At 43.2% G+C, this 21,802-nt stretch overlaps 2 protein-coding genes across 5 annotated transcripts in view; both read right to left on the minus strand.

The window, feature by feature from the left end:
* Nucleotides 1-21,802, minus strand: part of LOC137427751 (uncharacterized) — a 40,782-nt gene that overhangs the window by 6,536 nt on the left and 12,444 nt on the right. For all 4 annotated transcript variants that reach the window (XR_013623448.1, XR_010984566.2, XM_078777805.1 and 1 more), the window contains exons 5-6: nucleotides 12,993-13,100; nucleotides 1,332-1,388 (exon numbers count right to left, since the gene is read on the minus strand). Coding sequence is in view for 2 of the 4 variants with exons in the window: in XM_078777805.1 (XP_078633931.1) it covers nucleotides 1,332-1,388; nucleotides 12,993-13,100 (165 nt within the window). In the remaining 2 variants the exon portion in view is untranslated. The remainder of the gene's footprint in view (nucleotides 1-1,331; nucleotides 1,389-12,992; nucleotides 13,101-21,802) is intronic.
* Nucleotides 3,043-4,458, minus strand: LOC137428120 (uncharacterized). Its single transcript, XM_068118051.2, has one exon. It carries the CDS (start codon nucleotides 4,327-4,329, stop codon nucleotides 3,043-3,045), a length of 1,287 nt encoding a protein of 428 aa, XP_067974152.2. The 5' UTR covers nucleotides 4,330-4,458.

The following is a 21,802-nucleotide window of genomic DNA, read 5'->3' on the forward strand; positions in this document are numbered from 1 at the left end:
TTGGAGAAAAGGAAATATTTCCTATGAACTGTGATGATGGATTCCATGACCTTGCTGATAGGTCTGTAGTTTAAGGGATCAGTTTTTGCACCTTTTATGTAGTGCAGTGATGTTGGCGAATTACCAAACAGAAACCTTTTTCCTAAAATGACCCCCACCCATTTCTCTCCACTGGAATGTGTAAACACCTTTTTCTCAAAATAGAACACCCCACTAGATGGAACACCCCTGCTCCCTCCTCAGATTGTCTATTTTATATATTTCCTTCCTTTAAAAAGTAAAAAGTACATATATCGACGAACAAAGGCAGCCCCCCACCTGCATGCGCTCGGGCTTGTGTCCTACATCGTCAGGTGCCTTGGGCGGTGCTCATCTTTGCTGTGCCATTTTATTTTCCCCCTTTTTGTGCCCTCTTTCATTATACGACCCATCATTTCCACATAAATATATACTGTGCATATAAAATATAACGGCCATTGACCTCATGTTGGAGTTCCGGCATGTTGGTTTGAGCTGTGAATTTCAAACGAGAAACTTTTTATTCAAACTTGGAAAACGTTACAGAGAAACGATATGCTTCTGAAAATTCTTCTTCTTCAAACTCGAAAAGCCTTACAGAGAAACTCAACCATAATTCTTCTTCTTCCCGAGAAACAGCGTGAACAAAGCATTATTTCTTCTTCTTCTTCACAGCATGATAGAGAAACTCAGCTCTCATTAAATTGCCAAAACATCAACATAAAAAAAAACAAATTTTATTATTCCCTGCGTTCCCTGCCACTCATTATTCCTTGCCACTCACTCCACCTATGGGGACGCCAGGAGTACACCCCATGACGCGGCATCTGAAAACTGCTGGTAATGGTGGGCGTATCACAGGCTCCAGAACTCGGGACCCTAAGATCTCAAGCCAGCTACCTTACCCGTTAATCCACCTCCAGACTTTCGACATTTGGTAAACTGAAAACACTGAAAGTGAAACTCTAAATTGTAATAATCAACTTTGTTGCAGGAATACATTGTGACATCATGTGGTCCATATTATACATAATAATGTGCAATTCTTTGAGTACATACTGTATATTATTAAAAGTGAGAACAATGAGGATATACAATCAGATTCACCTTTTTCATGTAAAATAAATCTAATTATAAATGCTGAAGTTTTATACCAATGCATAATATTCATTTTCAAAAGTTAATTTTGTGTTGAAGAAGGGGGAGCAAAGCTGAGAGTTCGCATATGGCATCTAATAAATACCCTTGCACCAGTCCAGCCATGATCCAGTAAGGTTATCTTCAACTTGTAGAATGTTGTTCTAAATTCTTACCTTGTGAGGGTAAACCACCTGTAGGTTCAAGTTCCAACTTCACCAGCACTATAGGATCTGCAGAGAAACAGAACCTGTTTTAAATAAAGCTCAGGCTCGGAGTAAAGTTACTTTCAAACAAACTCGTCTTAAACTCTTCCTTTTTTTGTTCTCCTAGATATTCATACACGTGATTTCTCCATCACGAGAGAACCCGGTACCGGGTTCCAGGTCTGTCCCGCTCTGACGTTCAGGATCCTCCACCCGCAAATCTCAGCAACCCGTCCTGGACCCCCTGCGTTCCCTGCACCAGTCAGAGGAGCTGGAATCGTGAGCACAGCTCAAGGGGTCCATGAGCACGGAGTTAAAGAACTGCAAGTTAATAGAATTGACTGAATGGTTTGTTATATTAAATTTTTTTCACTTCCGAAAGATGTGCAAACCAATGACTCTGATCATATACACCACATGTGCAACAAAAATTAATAGGGATGAATAAGCTCCAAGAGTACACAACGGTCTACAAACCGATTGCATCCTCGAAATGGCATGTAAATCATCAAAATGATGCCATTGATGCAATAGAAGCAACAGCTATTAGATAGATACCGAGAAAACAAGTGAAGTGTAATGTCCGACAGGCAGATCCAACAAATAGTTGAGGGAGTTCAGCGGAGAATACCTCAAAGGGTAGATATAAGAAGAGAAGCTGAATCGCCATAGATCAGCGCACAGCAAATTAGAGTTGATCCGTCGTGGTAAAGGGATCGATGAGTCATTAAACCTTCACAGGTTCGCACACAGAAGATCCTGATTTCTCCTTCACTGTGAATGTCAGTTTTAAAATGATATGCACTCCTCGAAAAAAAAGCGTGGCAGCTCAAGAGAAGTCCCAACACCTGTTTCCTCGTTCGTCCTTTGCTGTTTTTTCATTCCCTAAATGCCGTTTCCTTTTCACTCATCGTGTTATTGTTGTTGTTACTGAAAAGGAAACTTAACAGAAAATGTAACCTTTCCCAAGCAATTAATGAATGGACTGGTCCGTAACATAAGATACAGAGCACGTGTGTGGTTGAGAAGTTAGTCCTTCCTGTTCACTTCCTGCCAAGACTGACGCTATCACTTGCATCAGTGAATATGACAATGTGCAACTTACAAGGATTAAATAAGTTGCAGCATTTATTGTGAAATAAATTTTGTAAATTTTAATATCACCACATAATCTTTCTTCGTTTTCTTTTCCATTATGGAAAAGCTCATGCCATTATGCACACAGGGCAGCCGAGGCAGTCTTTGGCGAGGCTGCTTATGGTTACAACCTGGATGGGTCGCTACTCTGACACAGGATACTCGAAAGAAAGTGCAGGAATTTGTAATTCGTTCATGGTGCCGGCAATATCTCACCGACTCTTTGCACAGGACAACGTGGGATCTTTGACGTCCACCAACTAGTGCTAGCAAACAGGACACCCACTTTAACATCCATCCAAAGGTCAGTGCAAAAATTGAAGAATCGACCTGCATGCAAAATACGATGACAGCAGTTTATAGCTGGGTCAAGATTTGAACCCATGAACGCAGCTCAGAGGCAGCAAGTCAGCAAAATAACTATTTCTTGACCATCGCAATTAGATTTGTCACTTCTTATTGTCTCCCTCTCTTCTTGCATTCTTCTTACTCTGCTTTTCCACCCCTTAACCCACCCAAACCCTGTGAAGTTGTGAAACCTTTATCACAAACAGAACACTTGTTGGAAATTTTCATCCATGTGAACCATTTCATGTTTCTTTAGGCAGTACGCAGATGTGAAGGCTTTGTTGCAAAAAGAGCATTTGTGTGGCTTTTCTTTCCTATGAATCAAATCATGTCTCTTCAGTGTGGATGAGGATATAAAGGATTTTTGACAAACAGAACATTTGTGTGGCTTTTCCCCACTGTGAACGAAATAATGCCTCTTTAGTTTGGATCTGTATGGAAAGGATTTTTCACAAACAGAGCATTTGTGTGGCTTTTCCCCACTGTGAATCATCTCGTGATTCTTGAGGTCGGATAAATATGTGAAGTAATTATTACAAACAGAACATTTGTGGGGCATTTCTTGCCTGTGATTAATCTCGTGGTCCTTGAGGTGGGATGAGAATAAAAAAGAGTTTTCACATACAGAACGTTTGTATGCCTTTTCCCCACTGTGAATTAAATCATGTTTCTTCAGTTCGGATGAATAGATAAAGGATTTTTGACAAACAGAACATTTGTGCGGCTTTTCTCCACTGTGAATGAAATAATGTATCTTTCGTTGAAATTTGCATATGAAGGATTTTTGACAAACAGAACATTTGTATGGCTTTGTTCCTTTGTGAGTGAATGCATGTCTGCTTAACTTGGATGGCCATATGAAGGATTTTTGACAAACAGAACATTTGTATGGCTTTTCTTCTCTGTGAATCCAATAATGCCTCTTTAGTTCATATGGGAATACAAACGATTTTTGACAAACAGAACATTTGTATGGCTTTTCTCCATTGTGAATCAAATCATGTCTCTTTAGTTCATTTGACGACTTGAAGGATTTTTGACAAACAGAACATTTGTGTGGATTTTCCACCATGTGAGTCAACCCATGCTTCTTCAAGTGTGATGGGGACAGAAAAGATTTTTGACAAATAGAACATTCATGTGGCTCTTCTGTCACATGAATCATATCATGTGTGCTTTGCAGAGATGAAGTTTGAAATGCTCTTTTGCAGAAAGAATATCTGTGTGGTTTATTTCCAGTGTGAATCATCTCATGCAGATTTAGAAACGAAGTTGTAAAGGATTTTTCACAAAGAGAACATTTGTACAGCTTTCCATCAGTTTGAGTCGTCTCAAGCATCTTTAAGATAGATGCAGAACTTGTGAAGGCTTTTTCAAAAACAGCAAAGGCCTTTTCAAAAACAGCATCTTGCTGTACATTTTCACCAATGTGACTCATATCACATTTCTTCACAGCAAATGAGGTTCCGCTTCTCTTATCCATGTTTCTTTTCAATATTGCATTGCGTGAAAACGACCGAGCCGGACTTGAACCCAAGTTTACAGAATACTCCACAGATGTCTCTGCAACATAAGAAAAAAAAAACAATAGAAAAACACATTTATGTTTAAAAAAATTATCTCATCTTTATAATATTCTTTGCAGTACAATTTCAGTAGATTTGTATCACAGAAAAAGGGGAATGCATTGTCTTCATTGTGAATATATATAACCGAATAACGCTACTCTACAACCAATGAAGTAAAATAAAACATCATTGTCCTTGAGTAAAACTAACAACAAAATTTTTTTTTTTTTCCTTTTTTCTTCTATATCCTCACACAAGTTTATTGTACAGGTTTGTTTAATACAGACTGGTATTTTATTTAATCTCAGGAATATGCACCAATAAAAAGAACAAGGAATATGTCGAGCACAGCACGATACTTGCGAAATCCCTAAAATAAGTTGTTGGCCTATGATGACCTCAAAAATAATTTGTGGTTGAATTTAGTGACCTGGTTTGCAAATCCTCTTCACATTTCAAGTCATTCAGATGAAAATTGAGGATTTTAGAAATTTGGCCTATGTTGACCTTTTGACCGATGTTGACCTCAAAAATAGTTGGTGGTTGAATTTAGTGACCAGATATGAAAATCCTCTTAAAATTTCAAGTCAATCGGATGAAAATTGAGGATTTTAGAAATTTGAAAAAGTTGGTGACCTTTGGCCTATGTTGACCTATTGACCCCAAAAACAATAGGCTTCTTGCTTATGACCAACCCTACCATTTGGTGAAGTTTCGTGAAGATTGGTTGAAAATTGTGACCTGTAGGCGACTGAAATACAGACAAACAAACAGACAGAATAATGCACAAGACCAACCAATATACTGTACTTGAAAAATCTTTCCATTTTTGCAAGTAATAAATCGAAAGTTTCACTGTAATCCTGCTCCAGCACTCTCGCACGAAAACGCAAATATAAAAGTGAAGGAACGAACGTCCTGGCCTGGCTAAAAAACATGTGTGATACCTTAGAACCCGATATTTGCAGCTTTTACCCATTAATTTGTGCAATTATTGATGGGTGAGTGACATGCCGGGGCCGTAGGGAAAAGAGAGCGTTTGAAGCGCATGCAGGCATGCCTCCAAGGCTTGCAAAATAGACCCTGTGAAGATATCGACGTGTCGAACAAAATTCGCTGGGTGAAAGGGAGGATTTTTTGCTGCTTTGATAGTAAGGCGAAGACCGTCATTCTTCCGAAGCAGACTGCAGATATTGGAAGGGAATGAAAAGTGTACGTAAAAGTTTTTCTTCCAACGATGTGCCAAACAGAAGGGCTTTTTACCACAAATCAGAAATGAGGGAGATCCTTTTTCTGATTTGGGCCAGATTACTCAGGTTCTGGAGGACTATTACTCAGGCTCTTTGCAAAACTACCGGTAGATAATTTGGAAGTGGCCGATTTCCTCAGCCACCTAGGTAATCGACTGAGCCACAAACTGCGGGAGCATTTGGAGAGGTGAGCGGAGAACCTCGGAGAAACTGGTGAGCCGAGAAGAATTGTCTTCTGCGGTCGAGAGTCTGGACAAGAATACAATTCCGGGAGACAATGGCCTCCCTGGGGAGTTTTATGGTAGCCTTTGGCACATCATTGGAGGATTGCTTGCAAGTAATCTTGCGGCCTCTACCAGGCTAACACATTCGATGCACCGGGGAATGATGAACCTCATTGACAAGGAGGGTGATCAGGAGGACCTGTCCAACTGGCGCTCAATCACTTTGTTGAATGTGGACGACAAAATACTAACAAAGGTGTTGTCTTGCAGGGTGTGTAGTGTCAGGGGGGGATCTTGTGCACCAGATCAGACTTTTGCTTTTTCGGGTCACAAAATGTCCTACAGCCTGGGCCTGGTTCGAGAGGTGATCCAGGTTGTGGAGGGAAGGGCCTCCCCACTGAGCATGGTCAGTTTGGACCAGGAGAAGGCTTTTGACAGAGTGTCTTATGAATACATGATGGCCATTTTGGACTGTTTTGCCTTTAGACCAAATTTGATGCATTGGGTTGACCTCATTTATAGGGCCGTTGAAGCCCATATTGTGGTCAATGGACATCTCTCGGGAACCTAACCATTCGCTTCTGGGGTCAAGCAGGGATGCCCGATGTCACCTGACCTTTGTATTGAACTGTTTGCATGTGCATTGCGAGCAGACCAAGCCTTCCCTGGGTTCTGAGTCACCGGAACCCATAGGGAGTTCCTAAAGGTGAGCCTGTACATGGACGACGTGTCGGTGTTCGTCATTGATGCCGTGACCATGTGCAGGCTGACGGGTCTTTGCGAGCATTTTGGGTTGGCTTCCTCTTCCAAGGTCAATGCTAGGAAGAGGGAGGTCATGCACTTTGGTCGGCACAGGACGAGCTCTGCCCCTTCTTGCCCGTACACGGAGAAGAGATATCTGTTAATGATCCTCGGGGTTTTGTTTTAAACCCGGTGGCATGGATGCCAAGAAATGGCTGCGGGTAATCAGGGATATGGAATCTGAAGTCGTTCATTGGCGGCCTCGTCGTCTTACTATGGAAGGGCATAATTTATTGATCAAGAATGTGTTGATAGTTAAATTGTTATATTTGGCTAGAGTCTCCCCACTTCCTTATGCGGTGGACTGGCTCTGGAGAAGCTGTTCTCCAGCTTCTTCTGGGGCACCCGAGTAGAGTGTAGGAGTAGGAATACTGTCAGAATGAGCACATCCTCGGGTGGTGTGACCACAGTCCAGTGTTTGCATGTATGTCCGCATTTGCATGTTTTCTCATGGAGTTAATAATGTCAGAGGACCTGGGTCACCTTCTGGTGTGGGCATTTTTGTTCTTTTTATTGGGGCCTTCCATCCATGTATCCTTCAAAGATGCCCTCTCGCAGAATGTACCGCGAGAAAGGCTTGAGAGAACGTTTTGGCTCCCTGTCTCACCAAGGTGAGAATGCCATTAAGTGTTTTCCGGTCTGGGCGTTTCGGTTCCAGAGGAACCTGAACATGTCTGCCGTCTTCCCAGCTCTGACGCACAGGGGACAAAACTGTCTGGCATGTCCTGTAGTACTGCCTTGTCACTGAGGTGGTCTGGTAGCTCACGGCCTGGCTGGCCTCCGCGAAAGCTATGTGCCCTGGCTGGTGATGAACAGACGGGACGTCTTCATGTTAAGTGGCCTCTGTGCACATCTAGTATCTTGCCGCAAATGGAAGCAGACCTGGAGGATAGTCAATACCATCATGACTGTACTGTGGTGAGCTTGAGCCAGAGGATTATTTTGCAGAGAATGTATGGATCCTGTGCAGATATGATCATAGCCCTGTATTGCCTCTGGAGGTGCAGGCTTGGCGATAGCCTGCTGGTGGTGGGGAGTGGTGATGGCAATAATGATGGGTCAGGTGTGCCGTAAAGTCCTCCCTGCAGTCCGAAGAAGATTCGCTGTAAAGGTGATAATTCGGGCCTGAAGTTCCTTGTTCATTACTCTCAAGATTTTTCAAGAGTAAAATAAAAAACGAATTGCAAATTAAAGTTTACAACATTTTTTTTACATATTGTTTTCTGAGCCTTTTATTTTGGTTGCCAATCTTTATTCTTTAGGTTTGAAGACTTCTGAAAGGCCTTCTTCCAGTGAAGTAATGATATTCTAAATTTCATTTTGAAAAACTTCTGGGGCTCTGCTGCTGAATCTGCTGGGGAAACTTAGAGCTCTTTCATATGGCACCCCCGTATAAATTACTGACTATGCTAGAATGCTAGTGCCTGTTGGGCGCTAGTATTGACTTTTAGCCCCGGGCGCCACAAACCCTAACTACGCCACTGCTTATATCAGCTTTGGTCAAAATACCATCACTGGTTCACAAGTTAGCACCGAAACAGAATTTTTAACCGAATGGGATTTCTGGCCTTTGGCCTCATTATCTAATCAGTTCATCTTTGCATGATTATACATACTTGTACCAAGTTTGACTTAGATCCCTTTGGCCGTTCTTAAGTTATCGCGGTTACAAAAACCGATCACGGACACATGGACGGACAACACAAAAACATAATTCCTCCAGCGACTTCATAAGCAGAGGCATAAAAAATATGCTCAGCAAGTAGTACTTACACTCTGTAAGTGTTTAATTAACACTAGGGCATGCCCGTACGTGGGTGCCCGTTCCTTGCCAAAAAAAAAAAAAAACGCTACCCGTACGCTCTACCCCGCCCGTACGCCCGTACGCCCGTAAACAAAAAAAACAACGCTCTTCGCTTCCGCCCTTCGCTCTGACTAAATTGGGAGAAATAATGCGCATAAGAAATCGAGAAATTATTATTTTCTCCGGAAGAAATCGAATTACGAACCGTAATGGCGCACGCGCTCGGCTCGGCTCGCTCTCACATCGGCCACGCCTACGCAACAACGCGTTCTGTGATTGGCTGCCGGAAGTGCAGTCTTCACTGTCCGGAAGGTCGCATATCGCAGTTACGATGAATCGCAAATTAGTTTTAATTAGTTTTAAAACATAGTTGAACGCCAACATAGTTTGCCAACGTGAAATAAATGAATACGCTCTCAAATGTGCCGTCCGAGGCAGAGTCTGTTCGCCACGTTCGGCACACGTGATAGCTCGCTGCTCTCTGATTGGTTGAATCGTTTTTTGGACATAGCTCGGTAACTACTTCTCCGATTAATATGAAACCTTGAAAAGGCACATCCTCGGGTCCCCAGCAATATACCTGGCAAGTTTCAAGTATATCGGACCGGTAGTTGTCGAGAAACAGCGGTCACAGACAAACATACATACATACATACATACATACATACAAACATACACACAGAGATTACTGGAATTATAGATAGATTGTACATGAATGTACAACTTTTAATTAAATTATTTAAAAATTAAAATGTATATATTAATTTTTTTATATATATTTAATTTAAAATTGGCCTCAAGATCTGGATACCAGACTGACTTGTAGTAATCAACCCTACCAAGCTTCTCTGCAATCTACTCTACCTTGTGTATCCCATCACAAATCTGATTCCCTTTTGCCTTGCTGCCATGGATATTCACTCAGATATCAATGGATCTTTATTTTAACTTTTGAAGACGTTTAGTGTTATTCTGTCAATATGGGAAAATTGAACCCTAAATTTGTACGTGCAACAACACAACAACAACAACATGCATTTTAAGGCCATGTTCCCTGCTAGAGCGGGGGTTAGCCTTGCGGTCCCCATGACAATCTTCTCCATTTTGCCCTATTTTCTGCATCTCTCCTTGTTAACCCCCTTGCCCGCATTTCTTCTTCCACCATCTTTAGCCAAGTCTTTCTCGGTCTTCCCCGTCCTCTACTTCCTTCTACATTAACTTCCATCACTCTTCTCAACCAGTCACTTTCATCCTTCCTCAATACATGACCAAACCATCTCAACCTGTTCCTCTTCACAGCATCAATCACAGGCAATATTCCCATCATCTTTCGCAATTCATCATTTGTCTTCCTCTCTCTCAACGATACTCCGCACATCCATCGAACCATTCGCATTTCCACCCTTTCCAGCCTTCGTTGCTGCTCTACGTTCATTACCCATGTCTCGCTCCCATAAATCATAACACTTCTCACACATGCAGCATACACCTTTCCCTTCAGCTTCAGCGACACTCTCCTCCTCATCAGCACGCCACTCAGTTCCCGAAACTTCTTCCATGCACATCTCACTCGAGCAACCGTTGCCGAGTCTGATCCACCTTCTCCATTCAGCATGTCTCCGAGGTAGCAAAATGTTTTCACACCTTCCAGCTTCACGCCGTCTCCAAGATCCAACTCAACATTTCCTCCATCTGCAGCTCCCTCTGTGCACACCTTACATTTGAATGTAGCTGCCACACTGGTTAATGACCCTCTCAGACCACTACATTTTTGATGAACCCACTCAGCACACATTGTACATTGAATGGAGTTCACTCCGACACCCTTCCTGCACACAGCACACGGCCACTTCCCAGTTCTTTCCACCTCACCACATGCTTTACCACTTGCCATCACCTTTGTCTTTCCGATATTCACCTTCAGACCTTTTGTCTCCATACATTCCTTCCACTTGTTCATCTTTTCCTTCAGTCCATCCATACTTTCCGCAATCAACACCAGATCATCTGCATACAACAACTCCCATGGTAAACCCTCCTTTACGGTCTGAGCCAGCACCTCCATCACAGCTACAAATAGTAGTGGACTTAGTACCGACCCCTGATGCACTCCCACCTTCACCTCAAACTCACCACTGTTCCCGTCCTTCGTCCTTACAGCTGTGCGTGCTCTTTTGTACATTGCCATCACTACTCTGATCAACCATTCCTCCACTCCTAACTTCCTCAATGCCCATGTCAATACTTTGCGTGGAACCCTATCGAATGCTTTCTCCAGATCAACAAACCCCAAAAACAACTTCTTCCTCTTATCCATGTACTTCTCCTGCAACTGCCTCACAATGAAAAGCGCATCTGTCGTTCCTCTTCCTGGCATAAATCCAAACTGCATTTCGTCGATCTTCACTTTCTTCCTTATCCTCCTCTCCAACACCCTTTCCAATACCTTCATTCCATGCTCCAATAACTTTATCGCTCGGTACGAGCCACACTCCAGAGGGTCACCTTTCCCCTTGTATAGAGGGACGAGGGTACTCAGTTCCCAATCCACTGGAATGCGGCCTTCTTTCACCACCAGATTACAGATCTCTGTCATTCTCTTCACACCCCAACTTCCTGCTGCCTTCAACATATCTCCCACAACTCCCGTCGTGCACCAATGGAATAATTGGAATAGAACATATCTTTACATATGGTGCCTGTCTTGCAATTACGTTCTTACTGGAGAGCGAGAGAGGAAGAGATTTAAAAAAAGATAGCGAACATGACATACCTGCATCAACTACAGTCAAAATTCCATCACAAGTTATCAAGGTACCAACATTTTTACCTGACATGACCTCTGGCCTTTGACCCCTGGATGTTAAAATCAAATCAGTTCATCTTTGCATCATAATATAGACAGTACTTATATCAGAATTGGTCAAAATCCAATCACTGGTTCACAAGTTAGCACAGTAACAGAATTTTTACCCAATGGGATCTCTGCCCTTCGACCTCTTGACCCAAAAATTTAAAGTCCATTTTTACACATACTTGCACCAAGTTTGATTTAAATCCCCTCCGCTGTTCTTAAAAAAAAATTCTCAAAATAAAACAGCAACAAACGGATCATATTGTGCCAATCTTCGTGACGCTGAAGATTAAAGTTAAAAAAGCAGCAGATGGATCATAATGAGACAGGGAGGATTAAAGGTAGGGGAAAAACCTACCAAAAGGGAATACACAGTTTCTGTCATTAGCTTGCATACATATCACTTCATCACAGCAGTATGAAAGGAACATACTCAATCAGGCCTGAACACGGAAGTGTGATAATAAAACGTGTGTAAAGCAACATTTTTAATAACAGGCACAAGTGTAAACACTATTATAATTAAATTTGTGTTGTTGACAACAAATCACTAAATACAACCTCAACAAAACATATTACTTGATCGCTCCAAAGAAAAAAAATGCAAGCAGTGAACTAGAACGGCACTCAGTAGAAAGCATACCTCCGCCAGGTGAACAGTTTACGTTTTGTGTCACAGAGTAGACGAGAAAATCACAATACAGAATCACATTTAATCAAAATCATCCGTCCACAACTTTTTGAGATATCTTGCTATATATCGTTTTTGGCCCTATCTCCCAATGGTGAAGAATCACGTAAAATATTCTACTATACGGAACCGGATCTTCACCAAAATTTAATCGATTCTTCCTGGTCACACACAACCTGTCCACCAAGTTTCATCCAAATCCGTCCATAACTTTTTGAGATATTCTGCTATATGTTGGCTTTAGCCCTATCACTCAATGGTGAAGAATTACTTAAAAAATTAAATAATACTCATATCCGAATCCATATTCAGATCTTCACCAAAATCGAATCGATTCGTCCTTGTCACACAAACAAACGGTCCACCAAGTTTCATCCAAATCCGTCCACAACTTTTTGAGATATCCTGTTATGTATCGTTTTTGGCCCGATCTCCCAATGGTGAAGAATCACTTTAAAAATTCTAGTAGCCGGATCCGAATCTGGATCTTCACCAAAATTTAATCGATTCTTCCTTATCACATATGCTACATCTCTGCCAAATTTCGTCCGAATCCGTCCACAACTTTTTGAGCTATTTTGTTCACAAACGGACAAACTGTCAAACAAACAGACAGGGGTGAAAACATAACCTCCATCCACCTTTGGTGGCAGAGATAATAAGCACAAGACCCGATGAAGGCCTGACGGCCATTTATCTGATTTAAATTTCCTTTTTCTATTTTTTTTAAAATCTGAATACAGCCCTCGATCTTCCCTGGATGAAAGAGGAGGCCATGCAAAGTTTGGTTGCACTGGTTCCTGCAGGGTCCAAATGCATAACCAAACACAAACACACACACACACACACACACACACACACACACACACACACACACACAAACAAATTTTATTCATCATAGATTAATTTGGTTAAAATACTTGGGAATGATTCAGAGTTTTATTCATTGATCACCTTCTGCTGAGAGGAAATCTTCACAGGGCTCTTCCTTCACACGAGTGACGTTCAACATCGGAAGAACGTTACCATGGAAACCTTCGGCTTTAACTCGACCCATTTCATCTGTGGAGAAATGGACAGACGCATAGGCGTAGTGGTTTTTTAACGGCATAGCCCAAAGGGCAAAGCCATCTAGAACAGTGTTTGTCCGTCAGTATGTATGTATGTCCCCTCAAATGTATACCAATCAGAGCTGAGGATCTGGTCACATGACAGGGTGATGTGATTACGTCCGATGTCATTACGGGGGTACGGCGGCTGACTCTGCACACTCCGGCATTTTGATTCCAATTTCGTTAAAGCCAAACATATCGTTGAACCTGTCATATATCACAATCGCCATGCTCTCCCTTTACGTTTTTCATTCAGTGTGAAACACAAACAAACCGATTGTTAAAATGACAAACGGTACGTATAGGCCTTAGGCTTCATGCCTCACCTTCAGGCCATTTCGGACAAATTAAGCACAGGTTTCTTAACACAGTAGTTTATCGTTTCAGTAGTATCATTTTCGTAATAGTAAATAATAATAATATAGTAAATATGACCATAACACTTTAATCCCGATGTCGTGAATACAAGGTTAATGGATTGAAGTGGTGTATAGTTCATGAATCAATGATAAGCGGTGTACGGTACTAACAACCGCGGAAGAAAGGAATTCGTCTCGGTTTTTTGACAGCATGTTATTAACTCAACCTTTGTGGGGTATATAGATTACAGTAGATCTTCCCTCAGTTCTGTAAGTAAAACTTACCTCATGGATGTCGGGAGTCCAACAAATTTATTTGTTTAATGTTATAAACAGAATTAGCAACTATTTAAAAAGCTAATCATATGTGTTTGTGGTTTATAATATTTTACAAGCCCGGCTACACCGCTGTTGGACTTTCGGTCTTGTTTTTTTTTGTATGCAGAGTTAAGGCTCGTGTAAGCGCTAACACATTACACACAAAAACATGAATGGACCGATAAAACATACAATAAATACAGGGAGTGGGAGACAAGAAGGGGAGAGAGAGGAAAGTATTACGGTAGATCTGTGGAATTCATCGGTAGATCTGTGGAAGGGAGAGGGCCGGTGGGAGGGAAGCGGGGAGGGAGGGAAGGGGTAGACGGTATAAAGCAAATGAACACTACTAGGAATTTCAGGAAAGAAGTTGGAGATTGAAAGAGGTGGATTTGGGGTGTTTTAACAGGGATAGAAATAATCAAGGTTTTGGATGGGGGGAGGGGGGGGGGGAAGATATGAGATGGTGGTGAACAGCTGTTTTAAAGACCTGGAGGGAGGAGTGGGATTGAAGAGAGTGTGGGAGTTTGTTCCAGAGGTGGGAGAAAAGAGGAATGAAAGAGTGAAGGTGAGCAGAGAGTCTTGATTTTGGCAATTTCACCAGAAGAGGGTTGCTGGCAGATCTTGTATGTCCTGCAGGAAAATTTGGGCGACATAGCACAGACAGAACAGGGGGGGCAAGGCCGGAGAGGAGTCGGTAGAAGACAGAAAGACCACCGACCTGCCTGCGATGAGAGAGAGAAAGGCCCTTGGAGTTAGACAGATTGTGTCAGTCCCAGTGAGTCGCAGAAGTCCTTTGCTGAAGAGCCATGGCTGGTGAGAGAGGTACCCACACCCAGCCAACTGGCATGGTGACAATTGAAATCACCACATATGAGGAAGAGAGAGTTGGGATGGGTAGATAGAAGTTGGTCCATATTATCAGACAGCGAGATGTAGATTGAGTCATCACTGTTTGGTGGACGGTACAACACACATATGAACAAGAGGTGGGAGCGAAGGGGAAGCCGTAGCCAGAGGTATTCCTGGGGGTGAGGTGGAGAGAGGGCAGTGCAGGGCGAGTGAGAAAGAGAGTTGTTGATAAAGATAGCAACCCCACCTCCAGGACGAGGCTCAGGTCTATCATACCGGAGGAGGGAGTAACCTGGGAGAGATACTAAGGAATCAGAGACATCATGAAGGAGGAAAGTTTCTGTTCAGCAGATTATGTCTGGTTTGTCAGAAGCAACCTGCATGGAGAGATCAATCAGGTTTGAGTGAAGGCCCCGGATGATTGAGGTCCATTCCATTAAGGGAGGAGGAGCATCACATACAGGACAGGGGAGGGGAGGAGTAGGGTAAGATGAGGAAGAGGAGGAGGTAGGGAGAGCTGTTGATAGTGTGTTGGAGATTGCAGAAGAGCTAGGAGAAAGGGAAGGATGAGGAGGACAAAAGGTTTGATGGTGATGGGATGAGGCACAAGTTTTGTTTGAGGGGAGCAGAGCGAGAAAGAAGGTTGTAGGAGGTGGAGGTATGAGTTGGAAGGGAGAGGAAATGGTGAGGAGGCAGCTTAGAGTAGGAGGGGTGAGAGGGGAGAAAAAACAATGAATGAACGATTGTTTTAAGGCTATTTTTCCCCGCCAGAGCAGGGGTTAGCCTTGCGGGCCCCATGACCTTATGGTTCCCTTTTTGAGGCAATGTTTTTATGGCTGGATGCCCTTCCTGATGCCAACCCTTAGTCGCCTCCTACGATGCGCAGGGATACAGTGTACCTATTCTAAATCGGGGTACACACCGGGATCATTCATCCCAGCAAGCTGGTACTCAATTTGCCGACTTCAGAAGGATGACAGGCTGACAGGAAAATTGATGAAAAATGGAGGGTGGGGAGATTTGAAGGGGAAGGGTGAGGGGAGTTTTGAAGGAGGAGGGGGTGGGAGTTTAAGAGGGGAGGGGTGAGGGGGGAGTTTGGGAGGGGAGGGGTGTGTTTTGAAGGGGAAGGGTGAGGGGGGAGTTTAGGAGGGGAATGGCGAGGGGGGAGTTTAGGAGGGGAGTGGTGAGGGGGGAGTTTAGGAGGGGAGGAGTGAGGGGAGAGTTTATGAGGGAAGGGGTGAATTGGTATTTTAGAAAGTGTTGGACGATTCATGGAAAGCGAAAATTAATTGCGAAATTAGTTTCGTGTGATTTTCAAGTCAGAGAATCCGTTTGAAAACGTTAGGGAAGGGCTGGAATGCAGGTGAGTATAGAGAATGTAAAAAGGAAGAACTGTAAGAGATTGAATATTTATTTTTTAATTGATTGATTTGATGAGCAAATTGAAGACAGTCTTCTAAAGAGGAAGAAGAACAGCGTGTTATAATATACAACAGAATACAACACTGCAGGGGAAAGTTTAAACATTTTTAAACAAAACCGTGAAAACGATCTGTGAAATTCCCTGAAGTGAGGACATGGAGGCGAAGGGGGACGAAGGATTCCAGAACATGTTCAAAAGGAGTAACAGAAGAATAGGGGATTGACAGCCAGGTGAGCAGACAACGAAGTAACAGGGAGGTGTATAAGCAATTGTGCTAGTACGGGAGGAGGGGCCTACTTTTTAAATTCTTTGCTAATGTATTATTTTTGGAAGGTTAGGTGAAAGTGGGTCTGAGGAGGAAGAAGGAGAAAGGTTGAAGGAGTATGGTGAAAACTAGAATATTGGAAAGGTATCGGCTGGAGAGGATTGAGATATGAAGGAGAGAAAATGGGCAGGACGAGACAACACATGGTCGCAGACAGGGGGGAGGTGTCATGGGGAGAGAAGGAAATCATTATTAAGATTTTTATTTTTTTTGGCGACGGGGGCGACAGCTCCGAGCGCGACCATGGATGGAGCGCCAAACGACACTCCCCAAAACATGTTTTCATGCTCCATTTTGTTGTACAGTATATAAATTACAATACAACGGATTCGTGAGAGCACGAGACGTAACTTACAGAACCACCTTAACATTTTAAACTTCGTGCTACATGTCGATGTGTCATGTACATACTTACGAAGTCTTTCCATCCGGTTTAACATCATTCGTAATTACCAATCACCTCTGCACAGTAGATAAATCTGCATTAGTAATTATGGGGCTGCTGGCTACATAAATCCCTTATCTGGACCTGACGGCATCAGCCCACGGGTCCTAAAATCCTGTTCTTCCGCTCTTTCACTCCCTCTCTCTGTTCTCTTCACCCTCTCTTTTGCTCAAGCTCATCTGCCATCTGCTTGGAAATCAGCCAACATCACCGCTTTGCACAAAAAAGGTGCAAAAACAGATCCTAGCAACTACAGACCAATCAGCCTTCTCCCAATTATCAGCAAAGTCATGGAATCCATCATTGCTTCAGATATGAAATCTTTCCTCTTCTCCAATGGCTTGATCTCTGATCATAAATTTGGTTTCAGACCTGGTCCCTCTACTCTGGACATGCTGCTTCTGCTTTCTCAACAATGGATGGAGGTCCTCAATGCCAAACAGGAAATTAGAGCCGTCTCCTTTGACATATCATGTGCGTTCGATACGGTCTGGCACCCCGCTCTGCTCACCAAACTCTCCTCCTTTGGTATCCATGGAAATCTCCACGCATGGCTGGCAGACTTCCTCTCTAGTCGTAGTCAACATGTGGCCCTGAATGGGTTTCTCTCATCTCCTCTTCCTGTTCAGGCTGGAGTTCCCCAAGGCAGTGTTCTGGGCCCTGTGCTTTTTCTGCTCTTCATCAATGATCTCTTTGACTCTCTTGAAAATCCTCTCTATCTCTTTGCTGATGACTCTACTCTCTGTCGCTCCATTCCTCATCCCTCAGATCGGCAGGCTGCAGCCTCCTCACTCTCTGTAGACCTGGACAAAATCACAGCCTGGGCAAACAAGTCGAACATGTCTTTCAATCCTGACAAATCTCACACTCTTACGATGTCTCTCCGAAAAGACCGACTGGACAACCCTCCCATCCACTTTCTGAATAATCCTCTCCAAGAAGTTCTGTCACTCAAGCTTTTGGGTCTCACTATCTGCCATGATCTTTCCTGGGAAAACCACATTTCAAATCTGCCCTCCAAAGCCAGTCGCCAACTGGGCATCCTCCGTTGTGCGAAGTCCTTCCTTGGCACACCTGAGCTCCTCACCACATACAAAGCTTTCATCCGCAGCTCAATGGAATACTGCTCTCCCCTCTGGGCTGGTGCTCCTGCCTCACACCTAGCTCGTCTTCACGCTATTGAAACCAAAGCGTTCAGAATCATTAGAATCTCCCGCGATGAAGCTAACTCCAAGGGCCTTTCACTCACTCACCGCAGGCAGGTTGGTGGTCTTTCGGTCTTCTACCGACTCCTCTCTGGCCTTGCCCCCCCAGCTCTCTCTGGGCTCTGTCCCCCAAATATTCCTACAGGTCGCACAAGATCTGCCTGCAACCCTCTTATGGTTAAACTGCCAACATCAAGACTCTCTGCTCACCTTCACTCCTTCATTCCTCTTTTCTCCCGCCTCTGGAACAAACTCCCTCACTCTTCAATCCCACTCCACCCTCCAGGTCTTTAAAACAGCTGTTCACCACCATCTCTTATCTTCCCCAATCCAAAACCTTGATCTTTTCTACCCCCGCTAATTTCACCCCAAATCCACTTTTTTGAAATACCAACTTCTGTCCAGGAAGTCCTTGGTGTCCTTGTGTTTTATACTTTCCCACCCCCTCCTCCCCTTCCCATGCCTCCCCCCCCCCCCCCAAGCCCGCTCCCTCCCACACATCTCCCTGCTCTCAAATGTTATGTTTGTGTGCTTCCCCTTCTCTCCCCATCTTGTCTTCCGCTCCCTCTTTTGATATATTTTGTTTGTCTGGTTGTTTTGTTTGTGAAATAAATGTTAGCTCTTTCACGAGCCTCGATTCAGTACAAAAAAAAAAAAAAAAAAAAAATCTTATCGAATTGTTTTGTGAGTGTTCGAAGGATGAGTTTTTGCATTCTGTAACACAGAGATCACCCATGTTAGGCTGAAGGGATGTCGTCCCCACTTTCCCCACTTTCCTTTGCTTTCACCCTCTTTATAATGTGTGGCCAAGAAAATCGTAAGTGATATTCTGGTTGCAAGTGACTTATTACATAAATATATAGTAATACGTAAGTATTAAGTCACTTGCAACCGGAAAATATAAATAGGAGGAAAATAAAATTCCATTCAAGTAAGAATTACTGATTTGCTTTCAAGCCTTTATTTTTATATCTTATTACACTTTGCCATATCACATGACTCATTTTTGTGATGTTGTGCATCTAATTTGCATATTAATTATTGACTCAAAGCAATACATTAAATTTCCTAGTTTTCATCATAACTTTTGAAGCATTATTCAAACTAGAATGGCACTCAGTAGAGAGTATACCTCCGCCTGTTTGGCCATATCACTCAATGGTGAAGAATCACTTAAAAAATTAAATAATTCACATATCTCCCAATGGTGAAGAATCACTAAAAATTGTAGTAGCTGGATCCGAATCCGGATCTTCACCAAAATCTAATCATTTCATCCTTTTCACATGTTGTGAAATGTTTCACATTTCACATAATGTTTCACATATAAATTAAGCACCAGCATCCCTACCCCTCCTTACTACATCTCTGCCAAATTTCGTCCAAATCCATCCACGACATGTATAGAGGTACCATATTCAAAAATACATTCAACATTTTGTAAAATTGGAAGGGTGGAAGCAAGGGTGGAAATCACTCCATTTATGACGACGGCATTTATGACGACGACCGCATTTATTGCGGCAAAAAGGGTTGGCGTCAGGAAGGGCATCCGGCCGTAAAACATTGCTTCAAAAAGGGGACCGAAAAACAACAACAACCACAGTTCCCGAAAAAGGCCAACCCCCACTTGCGGGGAAAAATGGCCTCTAAAGGTGTTTTTTTTTTTTTTATGACGACGAAACGTCTGATGCCCGACGTGGACATCAGTTTCTGAGGTTTGGGACATGGAATGTAGGGACAATGACAGGGAGATCAGGAGAAGTGGTGGAAGTATTGGTCAAAAGAAGAGTGGACATATGTTGTGTGCAGGAGACGAGATGGAAGGGAAGGGTGTGAGAATGGTGAAGGGAAGGCAGGGACAGAAATACAAGTTTGTGTGGCATGGGTGCCCAAAAGGCGTGAATGGTGTTGGTGTCCTGTTTTCTGAGGAGTTTGTAGACAGTGTGGTGAGTGTGACTAGAGTGAGTGATAGGTTGATGATGGTGAAAATGATGATTGGAAAGCTCTTGGTGAACATAATCTCTGGATAGCTACGCAGGTTGGTCGGAGCGATGAAGAGAAGGCCAAGTTCTGGTGTGCAATAGAGAAGCTGATGGAAAACGTGAAAGATGAGGAAGTAGTTGTGGTAGGAGGAGACCCAAATGGACATGTGGGAAGGAGTAAAGACGGTTTTGAGGGAGTTCATGGGGGTTACGGATATGGTGTGAGAAATGGAGAAGGTGAAAAGATTTTGGAGTTTGCTGATGGAGCTGATTTGTTGATTTGTAATACTCAGTTCCAGAAAAAGGATAATAAGCTTGTTACATACATGTCAGGTGGGTCGACGACAACCGTTGACTACCTGATGGTGCGTAGGCGAGATAGGGGGCACCTCCGGGACACAAAGGTGATCCCGGGGGAGGAGGCTGTTTCACAGCACCACTTGGTTGTCTGCGACATAAGGGTGAAAGGTGCGAGGAGAGCTCGGCGGGTGAAGTACCAACCGAGAATGAAGGTGTGGAGGTTGAAAGAGGTGACAGTGAGGGAGGCATTAAAAGAGAGGCTGAGTATGGTAGCGAATGATGTGGTTGAGCCTGAAAGTGGTTGGATGTCAATGAAAGATAGTCTGTTGGGAGCCGTTGCTGAGGTATGTGGATGGACAAAAGGACCACCGAGGCACTCGGAAACATGGTGGTGGGATGATGAAGTTGGAAAGAAGATTGACGAGAAGAGGAAGACGTTCAAGGAGTGGCAGAAGGCGAAGGGTATGGGGGTAGAAAAGGCAGAGCATGAAAGTTTATAAGGCAGCCAAGAAGGCTGCAAATAAAGAGGTAGCAAAGGCGTATGAGGCATGTAGGAAAATGTTCGGAAAACGCTTGGATCTGGAAGAGGGTCAGAGAGCGGAATTTTGGATTGCAAAGCAGATAGCGAAAGAGAGGTGTGATGTGATGGGGGTGATTTGCTTGAAGGATGAAGTGGGACAAATCATTGTGGACCCAGATGGAATTAAAGGAAGATGGAAGAGATATATGGAAATACTGTTGAATGCAGAGAATGAATGGGATGGCAACATAAAGAGTAACCCAGTTTTAGGACCAGCAGAGAAGATAACCGAGAAGGAAGTTGAGGAAGCGATAAAAGCAATGAAGAGTAGAAAAGCGGGAGGGCCGACGGGAGTTGTGGGAGATACAGCCACGTGAAAAAGTAAGTACACCCCATGTAAAGTTTTGACTTTTTCAACATATTTCAACATACAGCTATTTGATCTTCATTTCAACAATATTGACAGATAAAGGTGATATAATATAACAAATATCATGAAACATTTACATTTTGTTGTCCATTGTATAATTTAAATAAACATAAATGCAAATTTCGCATATGGAAAAAGTAAGTGCACCCTTAGCTCTAATAGGTGGTATTGCCTCCTTTGACAGAAACAGCCTCAAGTAGGCGTTTCTTATGACTGTCCACCAGTCTCTGACATCGACTGGGAGAAATTTTTGCCCACTCCTCCATGCAGAATTATTTCAGCTGTGCGATGTTTGAGGGGTTTCTTGCATGCACAGCTCGTTTCAAATCCCCCCACAACATCTCGATGGGATTTAGATCCGGGCTTTGATTTGGCCATTCCAGAACCCTCGATTTCTTTCTTTTCAGCCATTCCTTGGTGGATTTACTGGTATGTTTAGGATCATTGTCATGTTGCAATGTCCACCTTCGGTTGAGCTTCAACTTTCCGA

Source organism: Myxine glutinosa, chromosome 5 (genome assembly GCF_964187855.1).
Source record: "Myxine glutinosa chromosome 5, kmMyxGlut1.1, whole genome shotgun sequence".
NCBI lineage: Eukaryota > Metazoa > Chordata > Myxini > Myxiniformes > Myxinidae > Myxine > Myxine glutinosa.